This window comes from Lissotriton helveticus, chromosome 1_2 (assembly GCF_964261635.1).
Source record: "Lissotriton helveticus chromosome 1_2, aLisHel1.1, whole genome shotgun sequence".
Lineage (NCBI taxonomy): Eukaryota > Metazoa > Chordata > Amphibia > Caudata > Salamandridae > Lissotriton > Lissotriton helveticus.
In genome coordinates this window covers 161,999,977-162,025,313 of record NC_136058.1, presented here as the reverse complement: position 1 = coordinate 162,025,313, position 25,337 = coordinate 161,999,977, and the positions used below count along the sequence as shown (strand labels likewise).

At 44.5% G+C, this 25,337-nt stretch overlaps 1 protein-coding gene across 1 annotated transcript in view; it reads left to right on the top strand.

Moving 5' to 3' along the window:
• CPT2 (carnitine palmitoyltransferase 2) overlaps nucleotides 1–19,552 on the top strand; it is a 102,870-nt gene extending 83,318 nt beyond the window's left edge. Inside the window, exons 4-5 of the mRNA XM_078670510.1 lie at nucleotides 7,183–8,487; nucleotides 17,410–19,552. Coding sequence (XP_078526636.1) covers nucleotides 7,183–8,487; nucleotides 17,410–17,741 — 1,637 coding nt within the window. The 3' untranslated portion in view covers nucleotides 17,742–19,552. The remainder of the gene's footprint in view (nucleotides 1–7,182; nucleotides 8,488–17,409) is intronic.
• The last annotated feature ends 5,785 nt before the right edge of the window (nucleotides 19,553–25,337 follow it).

The window sequence follows — 25,337 nt, the reverse complement described above, 5'->3', positions numbered from 1 at the left end:
TCCTTAATCTTGATCAGCTAAAGGGCAGGAACTGGTTTAACAAAGTCAGCTTCAGGCAACAGGGTCAGTTCACTCAGGTCAAATAAAAGTCAGCACGGACTCGAGCTAAGGTGTACGTGCACCTAAAAGACTAGTTCGGCCACAGTCATCGGCCTATGTGAGGGCAACCACAAAATGGCTGCCATACACAAAATGGAACCCACGGTTCAGAACGAAATCTCCACATATAAGATGATTCTATGGGTCTAGCACGACAAGATCACTCGTACTTGCCGAACTCACTAGTTACGATTTGCTACTATCAAATTCGTAACGAAACCATGCCATTTATAAAACGGGTTCAGAATTCACGGAACCACAGTCTCCGTGATTAAGGTGATGTCGGGAGAGAGAAAGAGAGTCGAGTAGGTCCCAGATTTCTGTGGTGTGTTTTTGTATGGAGCGCACGATGAGGAGGATGCATCTGAAGGCATAGTCGTTGCCGGTGTCGGCGGAGCCGAAGGCCGTGGTGGTGAAGGTCTGAAGGTAGTGGAGGCAGGTGAACTGGCCGTGGTTCGCGGTTGGCGAGGCCTGTTGGCAGTCTCTGTGCCTTCCGGGGCTGAGTGCGAGAAGGGCGTCCTCGTCGTAGTAGTGGAAGGTCGTGGATCCAGGGTTCCTGGTGCTGGTCACGGTCGGGTGATGGGCGCAAACGGGCTTGCCTTAGGCACGCCTTTGGCGTGAACACGTAGTGGCCGCCAATAAGTAAGTAAGGGAGGGGGGTGGGACTGGAGGTAGAGAGGTGGGAGCGAGGGCTGTGTCCGTCCGGAGGAGGGGCCACACGGGCAGCAGCGGCGGGACTGGCTGAAATTAAATAAAAATTACCCAAAATAGAATTAAGAACAATCAGGAGGAACCAAGTAAAAAAGAGAAATTAAATAATTACTCAGGATAAGCAAGTAAGCAGGAGGCGAGGGGGGCAACAGGTAGGCTGGAACTCGATCGCCTATGGGTTGGCTGGTTGCTGTCGCGAACACTGAAGACGGGAGGGCTCTTGTGCTGAGCCGATGCGGCGCTGAAAGCGGAGCTGCTGGGGAGAGTGATGGCCTGGACCGGAGGTCTAGGTTTCACACGCGCTCCGCCACTAAGTAGGGCAGGGGGGTTTGGGACTGAAGGTACGGAGGCGGGAGCATGGGCTGTGTTGGGGGGAGGGGGCGCAGCAGCGGTGGGAAGGCTAAAATTAAACAATGATTACCCAAAATAGAATTAAAACAATCAGGAGGAACCAAGTGAAAAAGTGAAATTAAATAAATACTCAGGAGAAGCAAGTGAGCAGGGGGTGAGGGGGGCACCAGGCGAGCAGGAACTCTTATCGCCCCCGGGTTGCATTGGGCTGCTGGCGTGAACACTGAAGACGGGAGGGCTCTTGTGCTGAGCCGATGCGGCGCTGAAAGCGGAGCTGCTGGGGAGAGTGCTGGCCTGGACCGGAGGATCATCATTTCCTTTCCCACAACCCCATGGGTTTAACTAGGATGCTTCATAGATAACCTTTCCATGCCTAACCTGGGTTAGTTCATGTTATTTCTATAACAGTGGGGTACTTTTTGTGACTTAGTGTTTACCATGGGAGGCCGTACTGAGATTTCCTCTGTGCCCTTACAAAACGGGAGGAGATTTTCTCCTCTTAGTGTCATAGTTTCTCTGTACATTTGATATTCCCCAGCTTTTACGAATAAATGTAATACGCATCTAATTGTCCCACCGGACAATTTAGAACCACTTTACATTCAAGCTGCACATTCGGTGTTAATAGCACTTTCCTATAAATTGTTACAGAACTAAGGTTGTAATCAATCTTATTGGTGGGTATATGTCCTGCACCCTGACTACAGGACATATGCACTACTGAAAGACATTTTGCATGCAAGGTGAACTTGGCAACAGTATTTCCTTCACTCCTGCACCACAAAACTGCACTCTGCTATTGGGCAGTAATTCTGTACACAGAACGTTGTTTGGTAGAGTGAAAGTTATGGCAATTTAGAGTAAACAGAATTGTACAACAGAACACTTGTGGCTGAATTCTAATTATCAGGCTTTCAGCCACTGCAGATGTCAATTTTGATTTTCGTGATGCTCTTTGTGAAGGTCTTCAATATATTTCTGTTGAAAATGTTGCAAAACAAGTCAAATTGTTCATGGTTTTCCGATATAGGATATGAGTGTCATATTTAAAGGAATCTACACAATACCGATATTATTTCTGGCATAACATTTTGCAATCTGTTCGTATTCCAGCGTCCTACTGACCTGAATTCTGACCAATATAAACATACATGCAACAATCTCTGACCAACACCACTCGCTCTATTTCTCAAACTCCTTCTCTGCATTGCGTCAATCTTTGTTATGATTTTCTTTAACTATCATATTTAAAGTAGAAGTGGGGAAGTCGGTGTTTTCCCACTAATCCATCTCCCCTTTGTCAACCCCCGTAAACTCCTAGATTCACTTCCATTAATTTAGTTGTGGGAAACCCACCCTTAAAGTTAACCACTTGGTGTGATGTGTGAGATTCTGTCTTTGGCATGACTCTAAGACGGCTTTAGGACAACATTCTGCTATCCCAGATCCTCTACTCTCATTAAAGTAATGGGTCTGAGGTACTGGTGTATGATGACAAACTTTTTTCATACAAGAGAAGAAACTTGAAGGAGGATGTAAAGCTGGTGGGGTAGAAAAGAACACTGGAACAGTGAGTGAAGGAAATGAATGCCAACAAGGTGTTGAGACACCTCAAGTAGTCTAAGGGTTGTGTACTAAGGTTGTCCAAGCTTGTGAATCAGACATATGTTTGAGGTATATTGACCTATATTTAAGTATTATAAATCAACTTCAGTGAGAAATACCATTTCCTCTCATCACTTGGGCAAAACGCATCTACTTTGACTATGAAGCGCTGAAAATTGTTACCTCCAATATTGATTTGTATGTTATAGTGCTCTCATACCAGTTTGGTGATTTCAGGCTTTCTCTTAATTTAAAGAACTAGTGGGTTTCCTAACTAATATAGACAAAGCTGAAGATCAGCTGCTTCACCTGTCACCAGAAATTCTGAAAATATTGCCTGCTAAACTGGGAGCAGATGCCCACTCCATCGCTAGAGTGGTAACCCTTAATTCTGCTCTTTTAAAGGAAATTCAAACAGATCTTTTAAGGTGGAATCTTTAGCACTTTTCCTGGCTTGGCAGGATGACTTGAATTAAAATGAATATTTTGCCAAGGATCTTATATTTGTTTCAAACCATACCCATAGCATTACCCAGAGGAACCCTCAGTCGATTGCGGTCTCTAATCACTAATTATACATGGGCAAAATAAAAAATATGTCAATAGTGGCTAAACATATATAGGCCACGTAGAAAAGAGGCCTGGCAATACTTCATGTTCAAACTTCTCAAGCCAACCTTTATGAATATTTAGTAGAATTGGGGCAAACTCAAAACTGACAAACTTGTTGATGACCCGTGCCTCTTCATCTCACTTGATGATGATGTTCCTAGGCTGTTTAAGATACTGAGAATATTGGGGGCCCCTTTGCCTACTCTCCAAACCTCAATGCATACCACTACCCATCTGCTATAGACCTGTTTTTCTATGCTTCGCCAAGCAGGTCGTACATTCTCCGGGCTTCTCACTACTTTGTCGTTCTTTATTCCTCACAATGTTGTTGCCCTCTGTGACTCTGACTTCCTATACCTCACGCTCTACATAGGTTCTCAATAGATGGCAAACCTTTTTGTCATGATACATTTTTCAGTTATGGTGAGGAAATTGTGTGTTTACAGAATGACTTGATTGACTGTCTTCAAATGTTATTTACATTTCTTGCTGACTTTCGCATATGTATGCTATATTGCATGTCTTCTATGCTTGGAAATTCAACAAAAAAATGTAAACACAAAATTGGCAAACAGTGGTGTGGAATAGAACATTAAATAGCAACTACTTCAACGTGGCCTGGAGACAACGCAGCTGAGGACATTATTTATCCCCTATTACACGTGGCACACTAGTGGCAAAGCAGCAACCCAACGAGGGATCACATTGTTTATGCATATTTGCTTTAACCCGAATTTCCAACCAGCTATGGACAAACAGACCTTTATAAAATGTCGGAACAGCAATGGTGGACTCTCTATTCAAAGATGGGCATATCAAGACGTTTGAAGAACTTCAAAATCACTACAGTTTTTCTAAATGCGAACTCTCTGCGTATGTGCAAGTTAGACATTGGGCCCTTCATCCTTCATGAAAGAAGGAGCATCTAAGCCTTTGATGGCTTTTGAGAAAAGCTTAAGAATACACATCATAACAATCACACAATCTCAGCTATATACAACAGCTAATAGACTGCCAGCACCTATCTAATATGACATCACAAACAAGATGGGATAGGGAATTGGGGAGTGGACTAACAAACAAACAATGGAGCAAGATATTCAATAAGGCACAAATATCAGCTAAGCGCTGCCAAATAAAAGGGAAATCATACAAATTGAGTTTCTACTGATATAAAACGTCTCAGAATCTAGCAGAATAAGACTGAAGGGGATTATTGGAGATGAACTGGAGGTCGGAAATTCGAGTTAAAGGGAATAGGCGTAAACTGCAACAAGGAAACACTGGCACAGATGCTTGGTGGCATAGTAGGTTTATGGCGACACGCAGCCCTTGGAGTGGTAGGATGGGCACTTTTCGAATCACCTTTTAATCTCGGACAGTAGGTGAGTTATGGGGACACCAGCATATTTTATCTGAATTCAGCCAGTGTGACTACTTGTGACTACTTGTGACGCGTCCCACTAGTCTGTATACGGTGTTAGTATACACCTAGGAGGGTAAGAGTTCATAAATTATCAGCGAAATAAACTATGCGCACCACGCTCCTATCAGTGTCGAGGATTTATCATTTTGTGTTCACCTTTTTCAGGTTGTTCTGTGCTGTTGTACTATTTAATAATAAAAATGTACAAAGGTATAAGAGAATGACTCCCTTTTGCATGAAGATGCTTGCGAGAAGCAAGATGTTGCATGAGGTTTGTATAAGGTGCCTCGTATGTAATATTGGGAAATGTGAGCACCCTTTCTGTACATGGGCATTCATGGAACAAGCATGCCATTCCGTGTAAGACAAGCTGCAACAGTAATACAATCTTCCTCCAATTACTCCGAGCAGCTGAGGTTAATGTTTTTTCCGTTTTATCTTTTTTATTTCTTCTTTTTATGTTATATGTTCCTGTGTCCTCTTTCACCTTTATGATTATGATGAAAACAGGCCCCAGTATATGCCTTTTCGTTTGTGGCACAGGCAAGTAGGTCAGCCTTGCCTGATGATGTTTATTTTGCACCCTGTGTTTGTGACAACTGGTGAGTAACAGACCCAACATCCTTGACTAGATAGTAACATTGGTAATCTCCCTTTGCTGTAATGTGTCAATCAGCCTTGGACCCTGGTTGGGCTTTGGGAAAGGGCTGAAACATGTTGACGTAGTATACGGCTATTGGGGTAGTAATACTCCTCATCAACCACCCTAGTAATTAATTCTTATTTCATGCATATCAGTGGCAGCAAAAACAAAGGGAAACTTAGGTGACCACTAGGTATTCTTAATATTTCTATTCCCTGTTGGGATTAGACTACTATCCCAAGTGCTCCCTGGAAGATGGTTGAGCCCCCCTAGTTTTTAGGGACCAGGGTGCGACCAGATGATGAAGCATTACTCCAGTAGGGTGTGGGAGAGTCCACAAGAAAAATATTTGATATTCTTTCAGGGGCAGGAGGACTAAGCAACAGTAATACCATTATAGGCAAGGTGATAGGATACCCTTTGATTTGATTGACGCCCAGAAATTTAGAGATTTGCGACTTTCACAGAATCAACACAATGACAGCCACTTACAGGACCTGAGAGCTTTGTGACATGTGCATAATGAATTCCAAGACACCACAGCGGTCTTCTACTTAGAGGAACTTGTTTAATCATCCTGAACACTCTTTAGAGTAAAGTCGCAGCTTTAGCACATAAAGGCATCGTGGCTATGAAATGACTGCTGCGCCAGAAGGTTTGGTTTCTATTCCTTGACAAATCAGTGGAAAAGCTGGTAGGAGAATGACATTGCTTCCAACGTTTTGAAAAGAACAGTCCCTTAAACCTCTACAAATGTCTGCGTTGCTGTGGATCATCTGGAAAGAAATTGCAATGGACTCTTTGAGATCCATCCTCACAGGGCAGCATCTGCCGGTTGCGATAAATGAAGGCTCCTGTAATCGAGGTACCCTCACAATACAAGTCCCTCGCCCACAGAAATCATGCTTAAGAGAAAAATCTAAACAAAAATATTGTATCTCCCTGAGTAGCCTGATTATTGACTACAAAGAGAAATATGACCTGGTTACTCAAGTAGGAAGAAGAAAATATAGACATGATTTCAATTAACGAACTAATCGGAGTACTACCAGTCACTTTGGGACTAGTTAAGCTGTTTTGATGCAAAATGATAAACTGTGTATTCATACTTTTTCTACAGCAGGACCTTTTCCATTTCCTCATGTTCCCTTTCACATTCTCTCTGCTTTCCTCTCTACCTGCTGTTCCTCCCTGCTCATCATCGGCCTAACATCAGGCATCCAGAGCGACTCATTACAATTATGAAGTGAAAGTGAATTTGCTTATTTCTTGGAACGGGGGGAGGGGTAGATGTAGGGTCTTTTTCTTTCGCCCTGACCAGTGCACCACTTTGGTGCTTGAAGGGCGTTCTCCTTATGCACAAGATGGGACTCGCAGGCAGGGGAAAGACATAACAGACAGAAAGTTGTAACCTGTTTCTCCGAGCTGTTGTATCTCGTATTGAATGTTGGGGATTTTGTCCACTCCACATTCTGTAGTGTATTCATGGATCTCCTAGATATTGAAAATGTATGTAGTCCTACCACTTAAGAAAATAAAGTGTTTGTTGGGAATACCATCCAGTAAGAATGATTACTCAATAGCTTTTTTTCATTCACTACAAAACCCACATTGTGTGGTTACTACTTCTGAGAATTTCACAAATAACTGACCAAGCAGATACATGGTTTTAAAGCTGCCATTTCCTTACTCGAAATTATCTATTTTAACCAAAACAAATTCTTTTTTTTCCTAGATCATTGGTTCGACATGTATCTCTCTGCACGTGACTCAATAGTTCTGAATTATAATCCATTTATGTCATTTACTCCTGATCCAAAGGCAGAATATAATGATCAATTAACTCGAGCAACAAATATGACCGTGTCTGCCATGCGCTTTCTGAAAACCATACGTGCCGGATACCTGGAGCCAGAGGTTTTCCATCTGAACCCTCAAAAGAGCGACACTCAAGCTTTCAAGAAGTTGGTGCGATGGGTACCATCATCACTTTCATGGTACGTGGCTTACATGGTCAATGCCTACCCTTTGGACATGTCACAGTATTTCAGAATTTTCAATTCCACTCGTTTACCAAGACCAAACAAAGATGAGCTTGTGACAGATGACCAGGCTAAGCATCTGCTAGTGCTAAGGAATGGACACTTTTACATATTTGATGTTCTGGATAGAGATGGAAATATTGTGAAGGCTTCAGAAATTCAAGCACATCTGAAGTACATTCTCTCCGACACCACTCCTGCCCCAGAGTTCCCTCTTGGCTATCTCACCAGTGAACAAAGGGACACATGGGCCCTGCTCAGGCAAAAGCTAGTAGAGAATGGAAATGCAGAAGCCTTGAAGAAGGTAGATTCAGCTGTTTTCTGCTTATGCCTGGATGATTTCCCCATTAAGGATGCAAATCACTTGTCCCATAATATGCTGCATGGCACAGGTGTCAACCGCTGGTTTGATAAGTCTTTTAGCTTGATAATGGCCAGTGATGGCACCACTGCTGTGAACTTTGAACACTCTTGGGGAGATGGTGTGGCCATGCTGAGATTCCAAAATGAGGTGTTCAAAGACAGCACAGAGAAACCAGCTGTCACACCAAAGGACCTGCCGGCAGCCGTGGACTCTTCCAAGGCAGTGACAAGGCTCCATTTTCAGCTGAATGATGTCCTGAAAGCGGGAATCGTGAAAGCCAGAGAGAACTTTGATGCTGCCGTAAAGACTTTGGCAGTTGGTACTATGGAGTTCAAAACAGGAGGAAAAAACACTCTAAAGAAATACAAGGTCAGTCCTGACGCAGTGGCACAGTTGTCCTTCCAGGTCGCCTTCTTTAGGCAGTATGGCAAGACTGTAGCCACTTACGAGTCGTGCAGCACTGCTGCTTTCAAGCATGGACGCACTGAAACAATCCGTTCGGCTACTGTTTATACGAAGAAGTTCTCAGAGGCCTTAGTTCGAGAACCTTCCAAGTACAGTGTTGGTGAACTTAAAAAGATGATCACACAGTGTTCCAAGTACCATGGGCAACTGACCAAAGAAGCAGCAATGGGTAAGTGAAGATTGTGTAACCAGTGCACGAAAGCTTATGGTTTTGTCAAATTACAAATCTGTGTTGGAACCCTCTGTGTGTTTGAGACTAACTGCTGGTGAAATTATTCGTTTTTGATAGGTCATAAGCGATGGATTGGTAAAACCAGTCCTCCGTGCCATCCTACGATAATTTAATTTCATTTTATTTGGGTAAACTTACAACTTATTCGGGTTTAAGGCTTAGATCGTTCTATATAATTTACAAGAACTCCATTTACATTGGTTACTTAAAATAGCTTAAATTCTAGTTTGTTTGCAGGGCCATCTGAGAAAAGCTCATTGTTTGGCAGTCTCTAGTCTTTTGTGTTGTTTTGTTGGCATGTAAACAAACAAAAATGCACGAGACTGCTCTGAAGGGGTTTCCGTATAGTTACTTATTCATCATGTTGTAAACCACGGTGCTGGTTAGCAACTGATATTCTCGAGATAATGTCTTCATGTTCTCCTTTTTTCACATGTCCTTTAATAAGCCTGAATTGTTGTCTTTCTTATCTAATTGCAGTATGTAGCCTTGGATGTTATAGTATGCTTATATCATGTGTCTCATCAAGTTTGATCATCTAAAGACCCATCCTGGTACAAATACACTTGACCGATTTATCAACAATAATGCACTTGAGTACTCTGCTCATTAAGTGTTGTTGGAGACCTCACAAATGCTTAGCATTTACCTACTAATATATCACCTGTGGGCGCAAGGAACCCTTAATTCTTACATCCCAAAACTACACCTCAATAACACACCCATGGGTAGATCGTCGAGGTGCTGTTAAACTTAAATTTTATGAGGCAATGTGTCCCAAGATAAGGCACCACACAACATAACTAAAATACAGTTTATTAAGGACAGACTCATTAAGTGAGTTCTAGGGCGGAATAAGAAACTTTAGCGATATTTCAAAAGGATACAATACAGAAATTGTAAAGTGCTGATGCATCAGTCATTGTCACGAACGCTCTCATTAATAGGGCAATACAGAATAATGAGCGACATAAAAAATATTCTATGAGCAGCAAATTCAGTAAGAAATCGTGCAGCATGTCTAGTAGCATCGGAAAGTGTACTGGGTATACCCCAAATTTGAGGGGTCATATAGGAAATCCTCTCATAGGAATACATTAAAAGGGCAGACTCTACAAGATGTGAGCAAAAAAAAAAAACAATTTCGATAAACCATGTTAGAAATACTTCTTCGAGAATGACGTTATTTGGAAATAAACAAACATGACTTTGCCTGACTGTGTGCAGCAGAAATAATAAACCGAATACGGGCAGGATGAGACATCCATTTGGAACAGGATGGCATCGAGGCCTAGTGGCATAAGCCACGAAAAGGCACTAATCTACAAACACACCTATGTTGTATGTATTCATTATAGAGTATTTTAAGTAGCATTGAAGGGGTGCCCTGATAAAGTCTGTTGATTTAGCTAATTTCTTTCAAGTTGAAATGCACTCTGCTTTGACCAAGATTATTTCCATTCTGACCTGTTTCTGATACTGCAAAACCACAACTTCGGACTGTAAGTGCTGTACCTCACATCTCATTTCAACAAATCAGGATGCAATGAACTGCAGTTTCTGTACCCGCCGTTGTTTGGTACTACTGTGCAGCAGAAGAAGAAGAATATTCAAAATGGAAAGTTGCACTTGGAAACGTGTTCTCCTCCAAATAATTTTTCAGACTATTTATAAATATTCATTTTATTTTTCTTCCTTTTATATTTACTTCTTCACATGAATTCCCTGAGTGTAAATAAATAATGTCTTGGATTTCATGTGAAGAGGTATTTAAAAAGAAATACAAATGAATATTTATAGGTACAGTATGAAAAAATATTTGGAGGAGAACACGTTTCCTAGTGCACCTTTCCATTTTGGATATTACTGTTTCTGATACTGCTTTGATTGTGTTATCTTGGAGTTAGCAACCTACCAAAATGTGCAGGAAGAAAATAGCTGTACACCCTCTTTTTGTAGATCTGGCTGTATTGCGCATTGTCTGCAGGAGTGTTGGCATCATAAATAACACAATCTGGTTCATCAATTTGTTTCTCTCCCTTGAGAGATAAGCTTCTCATACTAGAGGAATATGTCCCTAAAGAAGAAAACACCGTTGTCTGTGTGTCACTCTCTGCTTAGGCCCATCTAGAGAGATCCTAAGTGTGTGATCATGAAAAGGAAGGTAAGGAGCATGGAAAAGCCATGGTGTGCAAACACTTGTGTGCCTGCTGAAAATTCCTTCATGCTGGCTGGTCAGCCATTCAAGTAAGTGTGTCACCTTACGGAAAAAAACATTAAATAGGCTTGACAGTACATCTAATAAAATTAATTTATGCAAGAGAGGGAATACTACTCCAGGTAACGCGAGTGGTCTGCTGTTTCTAGCTCCCCTCATCTGCCCCCTCACGAACCACAGGGAGAAAAGACCATGCTTTTCACAGAGACCCTCTAACCTGCTTGCCTACACCCTTCCCCCCACCCCCCATGACCTACCACTTGCCCTACACCCCACAACCCTCACTGGCCCCTCCAAAAATAATTTCCACTTACTTAAATGTGATGGTAAATATCTGAACTAAACTCCCTGGAATCCGGGAAAAGCCTATGCAAAAGGACCAGGCAATTCTGATTCCAGCGGATTATTCCACATTCCGGCCTTTATCTTGTAATCCCTGCTATCTCGCTGGGCAATAATGGCCAGAATAATTAATTCTGACGCTGGTATCTCCCTAGGGAGATAAAAGGAAATTCCCAATTTAACTCAGTCTTCAGCTCTCAGATATCTACCTCCCTCCAGTGTGGTCCTCCAGATGAGAGTTGAAGTCTCTGATGAGGATGAAGTAGCTGAATGCTAGCACCGGTGGGATAATGAGGTCCACAAGGGTTGTCCATAAATTGTCTCTGGGAGGCTGATAGAGTAGATCCCTCTCCCAGGGTGGTGTTGCTTATGATGCTGAGCTTGAAGGCCATGTGCTTGAGATGGTCAATGGAGATTGCGTGGAGGGCTTCGGCCGAGTTGCTTCTCGGACTACGGTGTGAGGGTGGTGGACTAGCGGGTCCTGTCGCTGGCATGAACGGACACAGACAGACTTGCCTTTGGCATGCCAGTGGCACATTCTTGCTTCGGCTGCCATTAAGAAAGTACAGGAGTGGGAGAAGTTCCGTAGGGAGGTGGGCAGGGCTGGACTGACCTCAAGGGTGTGGTGGGAAACGGAGAAGCAGCAGGTAAGATCTCAGCACAAAAAAGGCAGGCAAGACAGCAGAAAGCAAAAGAGGTGCAACAAGGGAAAAGAGAAGGCAACAAGGGTCCGAGTGAGGAAAAAATGTGAACTAATAAACCTAATCATGAAAAATATGCCCTACAAAATCTTAAAGATAAGGGTGGACCCAAAAGATAATTTAAAAAGAGTTATTTAAAGATAGAGCAGTCTTGTGGGGCTCTGTCTGTTCCCCCCAATCAATCCAAGATTCGATTCCTGACATTCTTTGCAAGGTTGATAGGAGAGTTTGGCCCAACTCGTATCCATATAGAGGATGCCTTGAATATGCTCCCAGATCTGGACATTTTTTAATTGCTGTAGGACTCCCCGCAAACAGAGGTAATCCGAATCTGGGGCGCCCCCAGGCAGAGCTGCTAACAGGCTCTACTACTTTTCCTACTTGCAATGAAATCGTTTATTGCCATTTGTTGTACAAATTAGATCAAAACATGATTTTGAATTATCTAAATCCACTTACACATGCAATAAATGGTGCATTCCACATGTCCACCCTAAATATTTATTTCTGGGATAGATTACAAATCCCTGATGCTGTGCTGGGAAAACATTTTTTCTTGGCGCAAGCACCACGTGTGCGTGCTCCTACGGAAGGAAACACCATTTTATTCTGAAATTAAAAAGGAAAAAAATGCAGAAAAGCCTTTTAGTTTTATATATCTTTTTATTTCTTAAATCCGGTGTTGAAAAGCAATACAAGGGCAAAGTGGGTGTGGGCAAGCAACATCGGTGGGGGGGGCATGGAAGTAACACGGGCTGGTGATTGCTGAAGCAACATGTGGTGCTGGAAACAACACCTCGGGTGTGGGTGGAGGAGAAGCAACAAAGGGCACAAGAGTGGAGTAAATGAGTGAGATGAAGAGTAAATGGAGCGTGGCAGGTGGGGAGAAAAGCAAAGGGAAGGGAGTAGAAGCACACGGACGAGAAAGAAACACAGGAAGAACACACGAAGGTGAGCACATCAGAGGAGCGGGGAGGAGAGCCCCACTAGAGAGCAGCTTGGAAAAGGGAAGTGAAGCACACCATGGAGACAGCTGGAAAACATATACACTCTTGTGAAGTGCATGTGCTGTTTAGTATGAAAGTCCTATCTATCAATCAGTCAAAGAACTCTGATTTGTAGAGTGCAAGTAATCACCTACCAGGGTACAGGTGCTAGATTCTTGTTGGGATCAGTTGAAAAGCCAGGCGTTGAGTCCCTTTTTGAACTCTGGAAGTGAGGATGAGGTTTGGAGGTGGGCGTAGGTCATTCCAGGCCTTGGCGGCAAGGTTGGAGAAGGAGCATCCTCCACTGTGGCTTCGGCGAATGTGGGGAGTGTTGGTGAGGGAGACAGAGTGCAGGTGTCTGGAGGCTTTGTGAAAGTTCAGGCAGTGGTTGATGTATGCTGGTCCTTGGTCGTGGAGAAACTGGCAGGCATGTGTCAGTATCTTGAATTGACAATTTTCCAGGAGCCAGTAGAAGTTCCTATGGTGGAGTGGGGGTTGATATGGGTGTGTCTTGGGGGGTCGAGGATGCATCTGGCAGCTGAGTTCTGTATCGTCTGGAGTCTCTTCAGGAGTTGGGTGGTGATCCCTATGTAGAACGCATTGCCGTATTCCAGCTGGCTGGTAACTAGGGCTTAAGTGACGGTTTTCTTGGTGTTGGCGGGGAGCCATCTGAAAATATTTCGGAGTATGGAAAGGGTGTGGAAGCAGGTGGCGGAGACTGTGTTGATCTGGCACTTCATGGTGAGTTTGCTGTTCAGGATGATGTCAAGGTTATGTGTGTGGTCTCTTCGGTGTGGGTCTGGGTTCGGAGGGCCACTGGGTGTCATACCACCAGGAGGTGGTGTTCCCAAAAATCAGCACTTCTGTCTTGTCTGTGTTGAGCTTCAGGCAGTTGGTCTTCATCCAGTCAGCGACGCACGTCATGCAGCTGTGAAAGTTAGTCCTATTTGTGGAGGGTCTTCTGAGAGAAAGAGGATGTGTTGTGTGCACAGGATATGATGTTGAGGCCATGGGTTATGACAATGATGGCCAGATGCGTTATGTAATAAGTGTTAAACAGGGTGGGGCTGAGTGATGAACCTTGAGGGACGCGACAGATGATGCTCTAGGGCTCCAAGGTGAGCGTGGTAGGCGGATTCTATAGGTTCATCCTGTGAGGAAGGATGTGATCCATTTGTAGGCATCTCCTGGATTCCAATGTGAAGGAGTCTCATGATGAGTGTGTGGTGGGATACAGGCATCGAATACCGCTGAGTTGTCGAGGAGGATCAGGGCTACTGTTTCTCCCCGGTCAAGGACGGTTCTGTTGTCAGTGGCAGTGATAAGAGCGGTGTTGGTCCTGTTGTTGGCACGGAAACCAGATTGGAGGGTGTTCAGCAGGTTGTTTCATTTGAGCTGTTCAGCGAGTTGGTGTTTGATGGCCTTCTCAAGGACTTTGATGAGGAAGGGGAGCAGAGAGATGGGGTGGTAGTTCTCGAGTTTGCTGGGGTCAGCAGAGGATTTCTTTAGGAGGGGTTTCACCTCTGCGTGTTTCCATCTGTCTGAGAAGTTGGCCATGGTGATGGGTGAGTTGAGAATGGAGGTGAGTTTACAGCTGATTTCCTTTCTCCCAAGCATGAAGATATGGTGAGGGCTGAGGTCCATGGGAACTCCAGAGTGGATGGAGTTCATAATGTCTGCGGTGCTCTAAGTGGTGAGCTGTTCCCGTGCGGTGAGTGGGTGGTTGTAGGTAGTGCAGTAGGTGTGAGGAAGTTGTAGAGATCATTGGGTTGAGGTTTAAAGTTACTGTAGAAGTTAATTATCTGTTTGTGGAAATTGTCCGCCATGGTGTTGCAGAGTTCCTGGGATGGGGTGATCGTGCTCCCGTGGTTGATGGGCGGGAGAACTCTGGCAATGCTGAAGAGTTCCATGCTTTGGTTGGAGCTTGCTTAAATGTAGTCAGCCTCTTTTTGTGTCTTTCAGGTGTTGTTGAGGGGGCTCGGTCTGTGGGATCTTTGCTGGTGCGTCATCTTTTTTCTAGCCATTTGCAGTTGTGTTTCATTGTCCTGCGTTCTGACTTTTGTGGTGGAGCTGCTGGTCTTGGAGGGCTTGATGGGGGTGCCTCTATCAGCGCTGTTGGTGATCCAGGTGGAGACATTCTGGGCGACCTTTTCCAGGTTGGTCGCGAGATCAGGATGGGTGGTGTTGAGGGCGTCCTTCCATTGAGTCTCTGTAACTTTGCTCCAACTGCATTGGGAGGAGCTGGAAAGCTTGGTGGTGGTGGTGCATGGGGGAGGGGAGGTCCTGCGGCGGTGAAGTGGACGAGGGTGTAGTCAGTTCAAGTGAGTAGCCAGTCCAAGTGAGTTCAGTGAGATAACTGTACGTGACTCTGTTGCTGGCGGAAAAGATCGGCTCAAGCATGTGTCCTGCGTTGTGTGTGGGGTTGGTAACCAGTTTGGTGAGGCCGAAGTTGCTTATGCTTTCCAGGGTGTTGGCGGAGTTTTCGTCTTTGGTGTTGTTGAGGCAGAAGTTGAGGTCACTGAGAAAGATAGTTCTTGGATTTAGTCGTGGGTGGGGCAATTAATTTGGGGATGGCATTGCAGAAGCCTGGGCTTGGTCTTGTGTGTAAGTAGGCGAAGGTGCCTCTGATGGTCGTTCTGCAGTCGGTTTGGAGTTGGAAGTTGAGGTGTTCTATGATCAGTGTTGTATCGTGTTCGGTGATGGCACAGCGGAATGCTTATGTGTGGATGATCGCAATGGCTCCTCCGTGTTTGTTGGTGCTGTCACGGTGTATCCTCTTGTATCTGTTGGGCGTCGTGGTGATGTTGGGGTGAAGGAGGGGGTTGAGCCAGGAGTTTGTAACACCGGGGTGAGGCTGGTGATGGTGTCCCAGATTTCGGTGTCAATTTTGCAGAGTGATCTGGTGTTGAGCAGGATGCAGGTGAGTGATTCTAGGGCCGTTGTGGATGGTGAGATGGGAGTGGTGTGTGTTTCATTGAGGGTTGGAGGTCCTTAGTCGCAGGTGAAGCGGCAGCAACGACAGGTGAAAGGTCCTACCGTTGATCATAGAGATGCAATATAGCAATTGTTATTGTGGCATCTGGGGGCCAGGGCTCTGCTGCTGAGTGTCTGTGGGTGGCAGGAGGGGCAGGGTTGCTGGGTTGGGCATGGTCTAGGCACGAACTGGCAGGGATGGGCTTGCCTTTGGTGTGCCCACTTCACGTAGCCTCCATTAAGTAGGCCCAGGGCGGGGGCACTGGGAGGCAGGAAGTGGGAGCAGCTGGAAAAAGGAGCGGCGGCGAGCTGGCTCCCAGGCATAAAGCGACGGGAATAGAAGACAGCAAGGCTAAAGTAAACAAATCACAGGCAGCACAAATGAAAAGATGACAGTCCAAAAATATCAGGTGAAACACAAATGACAGAGCAACACTGAGGCCAGAAATAAACAGCACCACAAAAGAAATTACAATGCAACACAAGCGTGACACCACCAACCGGCAGGCAGAATCAAGGACTTGCTGGCAAGCAAGAGCAGGAGTGGATTGAGGATCTGCTTAATGGGGTCGCGCTGTGGATCCATTAAGTAGGTCCTGAGCGGGGCGCTGGGAGGCAGGAAGCGGGAGAAGTGAGTAAAGAGAGCGACAGCGTGGTGTGCCGGCTCCTGGGCAAAAAACAGCGGGAAGATCAAACAGGAGCAACAATGGGCGAACAGAAGCAACTCACTGGCAGCGCAAATGAAAAAATGACAATGAGGCCAAAATAAATATTCTGAGGCAGCACAAATGACAGAACAGCAGTGATGCCAAAAATAAACAGCAGCATCAAAGCAATGGCAATGTGGCACAATCGAGACACTACCAACCAGTAGGCAGACCTGATGGCCAGCAAGAGCAGGAGCTGATCTAGCATTTCTAAAGTGGGAGCAGCAAATGAGCAGAAGACCATGACCTAGGTCTAGCAAATGGTCTTATTCAAATTTAAAAGGTCATTGGCCAAAACCAGTAGCTCCATAATGAAGTTAATAGCAGTCATTTGACAAGGCCTTAATGAAGAGATATCACATCACTAAGAAGAGGAATGTGGACATCCAGTCTTTTGGTTGAAAATGAAGTGACCAACTGGATAACTGGACAACTGTGGAAATGTTATATGAACAATTAAGGGTCTATCAGATTGTCCGAATTAAACTGATGGTCCTAGCTAACAAAGGGTTGGTATCCCTTCTGGAAGGAGGCACTAACTTTGAGAGAAGTGGTTTAGTTTTTTAAATATTCTAAGAAATTGTTCCCTTCAAAAGGATAATACTACCTCAGCTTGGAGGCATCAAAGTACCCTAATGTGCCATTAGTATACTGTAGCCCTTTTACTGAATACATATATTGTGAGCAGAGCTATTGTGTATTTTTTGCTGTTCAGCTAAACCACTGCGGCCCCAAGGCAGGTGCTAGTCACCTACAAAGCTGTCATAGTACAAAACAACTATTTGTTTTTATGCAAGGCCCTTATTCCCTCATTGTAGAGTGCAGAAATCCGCTTGGAGAATGAGTAGAGTAAATACCATGATGGAGGAGATTAAGAAACTGTTTTTCGTTTTGGTTACTTGGAGGACTAACATTCTTTTTTGTATTGACAGGGCATGGATTTGACCGTCACTTGTTCGCTTTGCGTTACTTAGCAGCCGCAGGAAGCAGCTCGCTACCTGACTTCTTCCAGGACCCAGCGTATAGTCAAATAAACCACAACATCCTGTCCACCAGCACACTCACCAGTCCTGCTGTGCAATTGGGAGGCTTTGCTCCTGTGGTCCCCGATGGCTTTGGTGTAGGGTATGGCGTGCACGATGACTTGGTTGGCTGCAATGCGACTTCCTACCCATCCAGAGACATTCAACAGTTTTTGCAATGTGTACATAAATCACTGGAAGACATTTTTAATATCTTAGAAGGCAAATCTGTTAAAAGCTAAGCTTAAACGGTAATGATTGCACTAAATCCGCAAATGTTTGTACTCCCCTTTTCAGGGGTTTCAGATATACAAATGATACGAAAATGAGAACATGGGTGGGCTTTGCATAGTATCTAGGTTGAGACCGAAAAACCCACCATTAATCATTATAGAATGTAAATCTCATGTACACTAATGCCCAGACGTAAACGTTCCTTAATTATTAGTAAACCTTCCAAAACGTGCCTTGTATTCTAAACAGTTATGCTTGAGCTTCGCAGTACCAATGACGCTACACCTGTAGCTGCCCCCGTGTGGATAGGGAGGCAAGTTGTTTTTCAGCTTACAGAGTGAACAGTGAAGTTATGTTTGGGGAATGATGTATTGATAAACTTGATACTAAAATTGGAAGGGAGACACACTTGAATTGCTGCTGTCTGCCCATAGAAGCTGTCACTACTTCAGAGTTTTTTTAAACCTCAATACCTCATGAACTATACAGTTTAGCTCATGTTCTTTCTGTTGATGAAGTCCTGAATTACTAAAGATGCTTGTCTGTTGTATTTGGTTCTGAAAAAATTGTTTCTGTAGGATGTGGAGCATGACATATTCAGCTAATGATGTCTTTTCCACTCATTCTTTCCTCTTCTAACTATTTGCCTCACCGTTCTGCCTCCTTACCGTTTACCCTCCCTGACCACCTGTTTGTCCCTCTGGCTGGGTCATCCTGTGTCCCTCTGGCTGTGTCATCCTGTGTCTCTAATTAGCACTGACCATAGCAAGAAAGAATACAGACTACTGAGACTAGCTTCATTGTATCACAACAACCCAAATCTGAACTGTAAAACCACATTACCGCCTGTTAATAATAATTTAGGCACTGTTTGGAATGTATTGCTTTTTTGCCACCAGAACTGAGATTACATATGGGATTTTCGGGACTTTTTTTTTTTTATTAAATATCAATATGTCTAGTCTAAATAACTATTTGATTTTTCCACGCTTAAGTCATTCATCAATACCAGCATCGGCAGCATGTTGTCCCCAAGTTAGTATTCATCAGCTTGAAAGTGTCCTCAGAAAGAGATACCCTAATCCACCTTTGCATTTTGCTTTGATTTTACTGTGTGGAGATGCCCATATACCTCAGAGCCCCACAACACATTGAATTTTTTATTTCAGATACAATCCACAGCAAAGGTTATATTTTCTGGCTTCCAGTTATTTGATAGTAATTGTCAGCATCAGAAACGTTAGCTTGCCATCCTCTTTATTTGTCAAAATACAGTAGACTGACCTCAAACGACTTTGAAGCTGCTAGAATACTTACTCTAATTTAATGTCATCTAATTAGATGTATATAATGGTGCAAAGGAACCAGTAAACAAAATTGAGAAATGCTGTGCCTTGTTCATCCGCTTTATACACATTGCGAAATGGGTAATTATTCAACTATACATAGTGTGTTTGCAGAGGTGCTAGAATACTTGAAGTTTAATTTATTTAGGTGAACCACCATCAGCCCTCCTTTGAAATTAAGAAAAAGCCAGCACTGGGACTAATTAAGAAGGTGTTTGTATTTTATGGTCCTTGGTCCCTTTGGCAGTTTACGGCTGGATTTTGTTTCATATATAAAGATTGCATCCTTCTATCCTGACTGTATTTCGACCAACCAGCCTTCGAGATGAAGAAAAGTGAAAATAATTCTGTGGAAAAGCTAAACTAATGTTGCAGTTGCATGGGCTTCTAATATGTTAATTGAAGAGGCACTGACTACCCTTGCAACTTAATGACGCTTATTTGTTTAATTAAATAAACATTAATTTTGGAAATGATTTCTTCCTTTGTATGTAATTGGGGGGACAATCGACTCCTATTAGACGTTTTGCCAGCAAAATGGAGCATGAAAGACGGATTTTGGTGCATGCTGCACCCAAGTGTGCAATTCTTGATTTTTACCGGGTGTATTTCTCCTGGTTAGTAGCGCCCTGTTTGACCTGCCAAAATGTAACAGGCAGATGTCAATTTTATTGCGTCCACTATTTTTAAAATTTGATAAAAATACACACAACTCAAAATTCCAATATATGCAGTGATATATTATATGATATTTGTAGAGCGCACAGCTACTCGAAATGAGTGTCCTGGCACTTGTGAACCTCGGAGCTAAGACTGTTGCAGACCTTGAAAGGGGAGAGAAGATCCTTAAGGTTGTTGCTGGAACAGCCAGGTTTTCGACAGCTTCCTAAAGGTGAGTAGATCTGACACCTGTTTAAGAGTCACCGGTAGGATGTTCCAAACACAGGCCACCTGAACTTGCAAAGAAAAACCTCCAGTCTGGGTGCGGGAAAACCTGGGGACAATCGCCTGATTCCAGAAGGATGACCTCAAAGGTCTGCAGGGGACATAATGTGTGACTCTACATCTCAGATAGTGTGCACCTGTACCTTGTAAAACCTTGAAAGCTACAACCAGGGCTTAAAACTGATTCATTTGGGACGGGAAGCCAATGCAGCACCTTCAGGTGGGGTGAGATCCGGGCTCTCAGTCCAAGCATGAGGACCGCCCTGGTGGCCGCGTTCTGGACCACGTGAAGTCTGTTCAGGACGTACTCCGGAACGCCTAGTTATACGACATTGGCATAGTCCAGCATAGTGGTAATGATGGCTTGGACCTCAGTCTTCCTGTGTGTGAGAGGCAGTAGGGGGAGAAATTTCTTAAGCATCAGCTGGAGGCCAAAGCAGGATCCTGCGACTGACTGGATTTGGGCCTTCATGGACAGGGTATCGTCCTACTTAACACCAAGGTTCTCAACCGTGTTAACTGAGGCGAGGGAAAGTGACATGTTTGATGGCCACCATTGTTTCCACTCATCCCAAGATGGCGAGCCAAAGAGGATTATCTCCGTTTTCTCTGGGTTACATATAAGTTAATTCTCTCTGAGCCATGTGAAACCCCCAGTCAGGCATTTGTTGATCTTCTCCCTTACAAAGTCCTCGCCCTTTTCACATGTAAATAGAAGCTGCGTGTCGTCCGCTTAGGATATTATTGTCTCGCCGCAAGCTTCAGCCAGAAGAGCAAGGGGGGACATTTAAATATTGAAGTGTGCCGGGCTCAAAATAGAACCCTGAGGGACACCCACCTTCAGAGGAGGAATGGGGGCGGCGAAATGAGGGGACCAGACCTCTTGGTATCTATCCTCCAAAAAGGGGGAGAACCACTTAAGCACGTGCCTCCCAGGCCACAATCCTGTAATCTGTGCAGTAGTCGGTCACGTGGCACGGTAATAATAGCCGCAGAGAGGTCCATCAAGATCAACACCACTTTACCTCTAGGAGTTACCATACATATCTGAATTATACAAACCACATGTAATAAGGGTCTACATAAATGTTTGACTCTGCCGACATGTAAGGCGATAGGTGGAACTATATATCTTCTGCAACACCTAAAAGTGAGGAGTTTTTTTTAAAAAAAACATAAGTTTAATATTTTCCAAACATGCATCTGCATAGTACACCATTACATTAATCTTGGTCATATTTCAGCCTTGCTTACCATAGGATTACACATGTCAATTTGTGGTTTCCTGGACATATTTCAAGTACAATCTATGCCGTAACAAATATACAGTTATACCAATGCATTGTTGTAAATTACTAGCATAGGCAAGAAGCCAAACTTCCCAACAACACCACTAACCCCCCACCCACCAGTCCTTTGCTCGGTCAGGTATACAGTAAAGTTGCCACATCTAACATTTGCAGCTCTTGTGAACACTATACACTTGTAAATAAAGACAAAAATACCTCTCGGTAATGGTATCCGAAAGATGATCTTCACATTATATGGTCTATTGTGTGCAGTCAGAGGTATTATACTGCCCTATGTCCACAGCTTTGAGAGCCTCCAACATAACATCCCACTACAGCGCTATTGGGACTTTACGTAAGCCTCTTGGTTCTTCTCGGCGCAGGGCAGCGCTCTCAGCTCTGCCCCATCGGAGCAGTTTACTAAGCCAAGCGTGTTCTATGGGTGGCCTTCTTGACTTCCAGCGCATAGTGATGGCACGTACCGCTAAAATGAGCGCCAAGTCTACAAAACGGTATTGTACTTTGTGTTTCAACACGTGTGTGCAGGCCTAATATACATTCTTCTACTGTATTCTGTAATTCGCAATGTGCGGTCTCACGAACGATGCCCCTAACAGTGTCTCAGAGCCCATTTATTTTTGGGCCCGCCCATAGCATATGTAGGATGCCAGCCCCCTCTAATAGGCATCTCGGACAAAGGTGTTACGTCTGTGGAAAATTTGATCTAAATTTTGGGGGGTAAGATAGGCCCTATGAAGAGTTATGATGTGGATAAATTTAAATTTAGCATTCCGTGATATCTTTTGGGGCGTTCCACAATGACCACCCATTCCTTATCAGTCAAAGCTCTTCCTGCGTCCTCTGCCCATGCCACCCGCTGTGAATCTAGACCAACCGCAGTGTGGGAACGGATCCCTACGTATAGCCACTTAATAAGGTGTCTGCCTCTGCCCATATAGTAAAGCATTTTAACCAGTTCATGCGTGGGGGGGGGTTCTTGCCTCTGTGGGGCCCAGTGAGCTTTTATATATTGGAACAGTGTGGCATGCAATAAATATAAGTGCGCTGGCGCTCCCATTTCATGCACAAAAGTATCATGGTCCAACAGCGTACCATCCCCGAACAAATCAGCCACCGTGCTGATCCCTACGTCCAGCCATGGTGTTATTCTACGCTTAGTTATATGGCCGGCCGTCAACGGAATTCCCAATGCAGGGAACTCTACTTATGCAGGATATTGCCTGCATAAGTATAGTGCATGCCTGTATAATGTAGTGCCGCTTTCCAGCACCGAAGCGTGGTGCGCAGTAAAAGGGAAGACATTTCGGGAGCTTGCTAGTGGGCAACAGGGCATGCAGGACGCCGCGATCTATATCTCGGTCCGTAAACCCTATCCCTTGTAGGTTACGCCCAGCAGTCCAAAAGGACAGCCATTGTAACTGGCATGCGTAATAATATGCTCTCACACTCAGGCCCCCGCTACTTGTGGCTAGTTGTAGTCTTTTAAGACTGATGCGCTGTCTACCAGATCCCTTTATGAGGTGAGTGAGCAGGGTATTCATCATCTTGAACGTAGTATGTGGTATCAAAAGAGGTAAGTTAGTAAAATAATAGATCAAACATGGAAGTACCACCATTTTCGCCAGAGCCGCTCGCCCCATAACTGACAGTGGCAAAGTAGTCCTGAAAGCCACACTAGAACGCAGGGCCCTAATCGCTCAATTCAAATTCCCATCCAGCATGTCTGCACGGGTCCGATAGATATGGATACCCAAATATTGAATGTATGTTGTGCAACCTCTAGACTGGTATCTCCAAACTCAACGGCGTTGACGCCTTCATGTTCTGTGAATAAAAAAACATGTGACTTCACTGCATTGATGGCGAGGCCTGAGATCGATTCAAAGTGACTAAACACCTCGTGTAGAGGGTCCTGGAGGAGGCGGAGATCCCTAAGATACAGAATAATATCATCTGTATACACCAAAAAAAAGGTGTTGTATCCCCTAATTCAATGCCCATATCACGGAGATCCTATCGCACTTTGAGTGCCAGGGGTTCCAGCGCTAATATAAATATGAGGCGATAGGGGTGATCCATGCCTCGCCCCCCTGTATATTGGATATTCTGCTGAGATATTACCACCAGTATGAGCACGCACAGTAGGAGCAGCATATCAAAGATGTAGCCAGATAATGTAATCTGATGGGATCCCAAATTTCTCCAGCACACTAAACATATAGTCCCAATTAATAGTCATAAGCCTGACGCAAGTCCAAGGATATGCAGCCTGCATGGTCATACCACTAACGCTTGTGCCGTCGTGAAAGGTAAAGAACCCTTCTCCACCGCTGTATTGTATAATACTTACAATTGGGGCACCAGGACATCGGCATATGTAGTATAAAATTCAACTGGTAGGCCATCTAATCCAGGGGTTTTATTACGTAGGAGGCCCTTCATGGCGACCCTAATTTCAGACTGTGTAAAAGGCCCTACCATGGCCCTCTGGGCCTCCCGTTAGCTGTGGGTATGTGAGGGAGGAAAAAAAGCCTCCATATGGGACGCCTCGCTGCTACTAGGTTTGCTATACAATGAGGCTTAATATTAACAAAATGCACCATTAATGTCCCCCTGGGTAGTGACTCTGTCCCCTCCCAGGGTAATGACCTCGTTTATGACAATCGCAGGGGGAGTGTCACTTATTAATCTGTCAAGTAATGTTCCCGATTTATCTGCCTCGGTGTGGCTCAGCTGCGAGTACTTTTGGTAGTCTATTAATCCGAGATCTTCTAGCAATTCCGCATGCCTGATTCTAGCCTCCTGTAATGCGGCACCCTTATCAGTGTCAGTTATGGCGTCCTGTTCTAACCTACCCATTGTGTGTTCTATATCTAAAAGGGACTTATGGTGTTCCTGTCGGGCGCCAACTGTACTAATTGCCTACCCCCTTATCACTGTCTTAAAGGCGTCCCATTCGATCAATCTATTCAATGCAGTGTTACTATTCTCAGCAAAATAATGTTCAATAGTGTCTGACATAGTCGCCCTGAACACGGAATCCTCCAATAGTTGCGGCCACAGACACCAGGTGGGTACCGGGGTAGGTATTCTTCCCCACTTAAGAACAATCTCCAGTGGGTTATGGTCTGAAAAGGTGTTTGCCAAGTACGTAGCCTGGGACACCTGCATTGCAATTCTGTTGGAACAATATTTTCTGTCTATTCTCGTGTGCAGCACGTGAACAGGGGAATAGAAGGAATTTTCCCTATGTGTAGGGTGCCGCATCCTCCAAATATTACACATCTCCCATCCCTCAGCCCACCTACCTAATGCTTCTGCTTGCTTAATCACTCCTGCTCCATGTACAGGTGGGTGGGACCTGTCCAGGGTAACATCCATCACTGTATTACAATCGCCCCCTATTATCCATGGGTGGATCTCCCCACCAACCCGTCAGTGCAATATTTAACACACCCCAGTACTTATCTTGCTCAAAGTTTTTTTTTAATTAAAAAAGAACTTTATTCGTGAATGGATATTAGTCACAATAACATATAGAATCCACATCAGGTATGCAATACATCACATTTTTCATTTTTCTCCCATTCTACAGATAGGGGGGCGGAGCCCCGTCCCCTAGTTCGGATCCATCCACAGTGGCATACAGTAGGAAATGTTTCTGTTTTGATCAGGATACTTCCGTAGACCCTCCCACACGCTCCCCAACTATCCCACCCCCACCCCATTAACCCCGGTGGTTACTCTCTCCTTTTGTTTGTGTTCGTTCTCAGCTCCCCAGCGCCATCCGTTCGCTGTCCAGACTATGTAGCAGAAGTACCCTCGACCCACTCCATCCCGCCTCAGTGTCCTGAACAAACTACAGTGTACCCTCTGGGCCTCCAAAACACTCAGGTGTCCTGGGACAGGGGCCGGTCTATACCCTCCAGCTCCAACAACATGACCTCCCATTCTAGGGCCATCGTTACTTTTCGCCTCCCGCCTTCCTCCTCTTTCCTAAGGG